Source organism: Pogoniulus pusillus, chromosome 22, assembly GCF_015220805.1.
Source record: "Pogoniulus pusillus isolate bPogPus1 chromosome 22, bPogPus1.pri, whole genome shotgun sequence".
Taxonomy (NCBI): domain Eukaryota; kingdom Metazoa; phylum Chordata; class Aves; order Piciformes; family Lybiidae; genus Pogoniulus; species Pogoniulus pusillus.
The window spans coordinates 4,168,107-4,174,274 of NC_087285.1; the positions used below are offsets into that span (position 1 = coordinate 4,168,107).

The 6,168-nt window shown below is 56.6% G+C and overlaps 1 protein-coding gene across 1 annotated transcript; it reads right to left on the bottom strand.

The window, feature by feature from the left end:
• Positions 1-2,571: 2,571 nt before the first annotated feature.
• On the bottom strand, positions 2,572-5,106 carry SOWAHA (sosondowah ankyrin repeat domain family member A). Its single transcript, XM_064161494.1, has one exon. The coding sequence runs from the start codon at positions 4,931-4,933 to the stop codon at positions 3,554-3,556; it is 1,380 nt and encodes a 459-aa protein (XP_064017564.1). The 5' UTR covers positions 4,934-5,106; the 3' UTR covers positions 2,572-3,553.
• Between the last annotated feature and the right edge of the window lie 1,062 nt (positions 5,107-6,168).

Below are 6,168 nucleotides of genomic sequence, written 5' to 3' on the forward strand. Positions count from 1 at the left end.
TGAGTCTCCCTCTTTTAGTTCAAACCATCACCTCTTCTCCTGGCACAACAGGCCCTGCTCAAAACTCTGTCCCCAGCTTTCTGATCAGCCTCTTTAAGCACTGAAAGGCCACCAGAAGGTCTCCCTGGAACCTTCTCTTCTCCAGGCTGAACAACTCTTACTCTCTCAGCCTGGCCTCACAGCAGAGGGCTTCCAGCCCTGCCAGCATTGCTGTGGCCTCTTCTGACCCTGCTCCAAGAGGGTCTGTGCTATGCTGGGGACCGCAGAGCTGGCCCCAGCACTGCAGGTGGGCTCACAGCAGAGGGGCAGAATCCCCTCCCTGCCCCTGCTGCTGGGGGGTCAGCCCAGGACACGGCTGGCAGTACACACACAGTGTCCTCAGGGTCACAATCACACTTCTCAGGTTGCTTTTTTAAACAGAAAACACTCCTGCCTTGACCCTTGCCTCTGACCCAAGTGGGTTTTACTCTGAATTCATAGAATCAACCAGGTTGGAAAGGACCCCCAAGCTCATCCAGCCCAATCTAGCCCCCAGCCCTGCCCAATCAACCAGACCATGGCACTAAGTGCCCCAGCCAGGCTTTGCTTCAACACCTCCAGGGATGGTGACTCCACCCCCTCCCTGGGCAGCCCATTCCAATACCAATCACTCTCTCTGCCAACAACTTCCTCCTAACATCCAGCCTGTACTTCCCCTGGCACAGCTGGAGACTGTGTCCCCTTGTTCTGTTGGTGGTTGCCAGGAAGAAGAGCCCAACCCCACCTGGCTACAGCCTCCCTGCAGGCAGCTGCAGGCAGCAATGAGCTCTGCCCTGAGCCTCCTCTTCTGCAAGCTGCACCCCCCCAGCTCCCTCAGTCTCTCCTCATAGGGTTTGTGTTCCAGGCCCCTCACCAGCTTTGTTGCCCTTCTCTGGACACCTTCCAGCACCTCAACATCTCTCTTGGACTGAGGAGCCCAGAACTGGACACAGTAACTGGCACTTAAAAACTGAGCTGTGTGATTGGGAGCAGGCACAGAGCACACAGCCATAAGTCATGAACAGACCTCCCAGTGAAAGGCAATCACACTGGAGCATGTTTCCAGTCCACACACAGGCAGAACACCTTTACCAGGCAGCATCAGTGCTGGCAGTGCCTCAGGCACAACCCAACCAGGCACAAATGCTTCTGGTTTGCAGGAAATCAGGGGAGGGTGGGTGGGGGAAAGGTGTTTAGTGTCAGTGAGCTTGGCAAGACTGCTTTTTTTCCCTTGCTGGCAGCCTGTGAGCTGCCCCAGTGCAGCAGCAGGCAGGGTTTCCAGTGGCCACGCTGGTCAATGGCCACTCCAGCAGCTAGGGAGCAAATAGGATTTTAGTCCCTTTTTAACCCTCCTCCAGATATAGAAGTCATGATGTGCTCAATCATTAACGTTTGCTTAACAACTTAATGAGTTCAATAGGGAAGCAGAGTGGTGCCAGCCTCTTGCCCAGGTAGGTGGAGCAGACCTTTCTCTGCTCACCATCAGTGCCACCGACTCCAGGGAGGCTTTTAAGCGTCAAAGGGGGCAGCGCCTTCACCTTCAGCACAGTCCCACTTCATTCTTTGCCCAGCCTTTGGGAGAAGCCAATTACAGCCAATTAGAAGTAGTAGGCTTAATGCAAGGCTGAAAACAAAAACAAACCAACCCAAACATTCCTGCAGTCACTGACTTGGAAAAGCAAAGCCAAGCAAACCAGGCAAACAAGTGTTTCAGGATGGAAACCAAAACACCTGACTGAGGCTGAAAATCAGAGCAGCCACAGCAGCACCATCCCCTTCTTCATCTCTGACTTCATTGTGCAGGGTTTTAGTTACAGTTTTAAAGGGGATGGTTTAGCAGAGTGGCCTCTAGGATCACAGGATGCTAGGGGTTAGAAGGGACCCAAGGAGATCATCAAGTCTTACCCCCCTGCCAGAGCAGGAGCTGGATGATTTCCCTTCTTAGCTCTGCCTCTTCAATTTGGCTTCAACCAAACAGTAATTACAAAGCCACTCACCTTGCTAAAAGTGTTAACCTGCAGGTAGCATGCTTGGCAGAGCTACCTGTAGCTCTAAAGATAGAACAGTTTATCTTTTAGAAGAGTTTTAGGTCAGTGATTCATGCTGCTGAGATAAACATAGAACCATAAAATCAGGCAGGGCTGGAAGGGACCACAAGGAGCAGCCAGTTCCAACCCTGCCACAGCCAGGGACACCCTACCCTAGAGCAGGCTGCACACAGCCTCATCCACCCTGGCTTGAAACACCTCCAGGGATCTCAACCACCTCCCTGGGCAACCCATTCCAGGCTCTCAGCACTCTCATGCTCAACTTCTTCCTCATGTCCAAGCTAAACCTATCCACTTCCAGCTTTGCTCCATTCCCCCCAGTCCTGGCACTCCTTGTAGCCTGAAAAGTCCTTCCTCAGCTTTTTTCTAGCCCCCTTCAGATACTGAAAGGCCACAAGGAGGACACCTGGGAGCCTCCTCTGCTCCAGATTGCACAGCCCAAACTCTTTCAGCCTGTCCTCATAGCAGAGGTGGTCGTGCAAGAAACACCTATCTTAAAGCCCAATTTCTTGAAGTGTTTATTGTCAACCAGTCCAAAAAAAACCAAACCCAAAAAGATTAAATCCAAGGCCAAGTTCTAAATAAAAAGAATCAGACTTTGTTGGCTCCTCAAAACTGCTGCAGGATCCCATCCTCAGTTTTTCAGTTTGATTCTTCACCATCAAACGTCACCAAGATTCTTCTTCCAGTTCAATGACCTGACCAGAGTCAGGTTTAAAGGTTCACAGTATCATCTGTGGGCTGTGGTTGGTACCACCTGGTCAGAAAAGCTTTTCAGGAGGAGGAGGAGGAGAAGGAGAAGAAAGCCATTTAAAATGCTCACGTAGCTTTCAGACTGAGGTAGGCAGGTCACAGTGACCTGAGGGCTGGGGAGTTATCTTTTAAGTTGTTTAGCTAATAAAATGCATTAGTCAGCAATTCAGATCATTAGGTTCCTGTTTCTGATCAAACATTTTGGTTTGAACAAGTTAAGAACACTGTAGTTTATTTTAAATAGAAACATTCCTCTCCTGGTACCAAAATAAGCAGAAACATGATAGAAAACTAAGCCTCTGCCCTCTAATAAGTTAAGCCTGCTCTAGAACAAGCCGTGTTAGAAGTAGCCAGCTACCAGCTCGCTGTTCACAGTGTAAGGGACACAATTCTGTCCCTCCCTTTTGCTCTCCAGCCGAGGAACACAGATCTCTCAGGCTGCACTTTAAACTACACACACACACACACTCACAGGTTGTTTCAGTGTTTGACCACGAAGTATAAAGGTCTCCACAGACACAGCAGCAGGATGATACATACAGCACTGATAACGCTCTTCTTGCCACAGGTCTTTCCGAGCTGGGTTTCATCCAGTGCCCTTTGGAGCCAGCTCGCATCAGCCGTTTAGTTCGACCCCCGAAGGGACGGACACGGAGAGAAGAAACTCAGGCTGCTTCCGTGAGAGAAAACGGAGCCCCCAGCCACGTTATGAAACACTTCTGATCCCAAGGAGGCTAGTGGCCAAAGAACAGCTCAGAAACAGGTCTGCGCTTCACAACAACCTCCTCCTCCTCCTCCGTCACCTCGGAGAGGGAGGAATAGGAAGGGAACCCCCCTCTGGTCTTTGGCTTCCTCCTCGGGCCCGTCGTGGCAGCCAGCAGCTTGTTCAAGGAGGAAGGCTTCCTCAGCCCTTTGGTGAGGTCGTAGAAAGCCATGTCATCAGATATGACCCCCAGGAAAGTGCTGGTGGAGCTCAGGATGGAAGCCGCAAGCTTTGTGCTCTTCTTGATGGGCGCGGAGGGCTCCACGCCGTGGGCAAGGCTGGGGTCCCCCAGCAAGCGCCTGACCGCGGAAGATGCCCCTTCCTTTAGGTACTGGTGTGGCTTCTTCCCGCTGTAGTCCCTCAGGTCAATCTTGGCGTGGTAGCTGTAGACCAGCATGGTGATGATCTTCTCCTGGCCGTGGATGGCAGCCAAGTGGAGCGCCGTGTAGCCACCGTGCGACCTGGCATCCACGTTGACCCGGGCGCCCCCCTTCTCGGCCGCTCGGATGATGTTCGTCACCATGTCGCAGTTGCCGTTCTTGGCAGCCCAGTGCAGGGCGGTGAAGCCCGAGATGAAGTCCCTCCGTGCCGCCAAGCTGGCATCCCCCAGCAGCAGCCCGTGGAGCTGCTGGGTCCACTGCCCCCCGGCCGCCATCACCAGCCACTGGTGCTCAGCCTCCTCCAAGGGCACCGCCGACGTCTCCTCGCTGGCACGATGGTTCTTGGGACCCCGCCGCAGGCCAGGTGAGCGGGATCCGGCCTCCTCCTCCAGCTGCGGGGGGGACAGGGGGGAGCTTGGCTCCTCAGGGGTGCCCGGGGTGGCGGCGGTGGCAGAGGGGGGTGGCACGCACCGCACCGGCAGCATGCAAGGCTTGGGCAGCGGCTCCCGCCGGGGCCCCGCTGCACCGGCGGGCAGGGGCACGGTGCCATCACCGCCCTGGAAGAGGCCTCGCAGCTCGGAGACGGCCCGTGGGCCCGGCAGCTCCTCGGAGGGCGCCGGCGAGAGCCGCCCGGTGGGGACCGGGCACGCAACCGGCCCAGGGCCGGCGCTGCCGCCATCGCCGCTTCCCGGTGCCCCAGCGCCCCCCGGTGCCAGGGCGCCCCCCTGCGGCGGGGCGGCGCGCAGGTCCCGCTTCAGCACGACGAACTTGGCTCCGTCCCGTTCCTTCACCACGGCTACGGCATTCACCGCCGCCTTAAACCGCTCCCGCCGCTCCGTCCGCTCCGCCGCCTCCCCGCCGGCCTCCAGCAGCGGCCGGAAGGCGCTCACCAACTCGGCGTTACGCACCGACCCGCCGCGTTCTCGCAGGAAAGCCAGCACGGCCGCCGGGCTGAGGTCGAGCTCCGCCATCCCGCCGCCACAGGTGCCAGAGCCGCCGCCGCCTTCTCCGGCACCGCTTCCTGCTCGCTCCAGAGGCGCAACCCGGGAGCCAGTCCGCCCGGCCTCGGGGGCTGGCCGGGACCTGCGGGACGGGAGGCACCTGCGGCGGCGACAGCAAGCGCGTCCCCTGCGGCCGCTCCCGCGGAGGTGATCGAGCCGCCGCGCCCCGCCCCGCCCCGCCCGCGCCGCCGCCTCCGCCCGAGCGAGCGGGGCCGCACCGGCGTCGCCTCCTCCCGCGGGGCGGCGCTGCTGGGGTGGCCGCCCGGCCCCGATACCGGCCCCCGGCAGCCCTCGCCAGCACCGAGGAGCGGTGGGAGGGAAGGGGAGACGCGACAGGACGGGGCGCAGCCGTACGCCGTACTCGTGCCCGTCCTGGTCTTGATCCCGGCAGGATCCCGGTCCTGCTCCTTATCCTGGTCCCGTTCTTAGTCCCGTCCTGCTCCCAGTGCTGGTCCTGGTCGTAGTTCTGGCCCAGATGCTGGTCCTGCCCTTAGCCCCGATCCTGGTCCTGTCCCCAGTCTTGCTCCTTGTCCAAGTCCTAGTGCTGCTCCTGCTCCTCATCCTGGTCCTAGTGCTGCTCCTGCTCCTCATCCTGGTCCTAATTCTGCTCCTGTTCCTCATTCTGGTTCTCGCCCCAGTCCTGACCCTGGTTCTGGTCCCATTTTGTTACTGCCCTAACATCTCCATCAGGGAAGTCACCTTGGTAAGATCAACTCCACGAGCTCTTCAAAGAGTCAGGTATAAGCAAACCCTTCATTGATTTACTCCCAGCTTCCTAAACAGGTCATGTTTTTGTTGTTTCAATAGTAAAGAAGCCTATCTGTAGGTAGAAGTTGCTGCAATCAGGTCTCCATCTTCTGAGAAGCCTCGATGGGAGCTGCAATTCTGCATTGAGAGTTCCCTACCTCCAAGTAAGTCAGAAGGTAGGTGGCTGGGTCAGTCTTTTGAAGGATGTTCAACTCCATGTGATGCTATCTATTATGCTACCTGTTCTCTATGTGTCTCTCCACTATCACCTGTCCACACCATCCATCCATCCATCTCTCTGTGTGTTCATACAAATGACAAAACCTTCCCAACGTGCCTGCATCTATCCATGTGCACCTGGAGCAGAGAGAAATGTCTCCTAAAGAGAGAAGCTCTCTGCTGCTGTATCTGTTGCCTCTCCTCGAGCACTTAACATCATCGTTGTTCATTATTCTACA

What these genes read in the sequence shown, in the direction of transcription:
- SOWAHA (XM_064161494.1), bottom strand. Translation starts at nt 4,933, where the DNA reads ATGGCGGAGCTCGACCTCAGCCCGGCGGCCGTGCTGGCTTTCCTGCGA.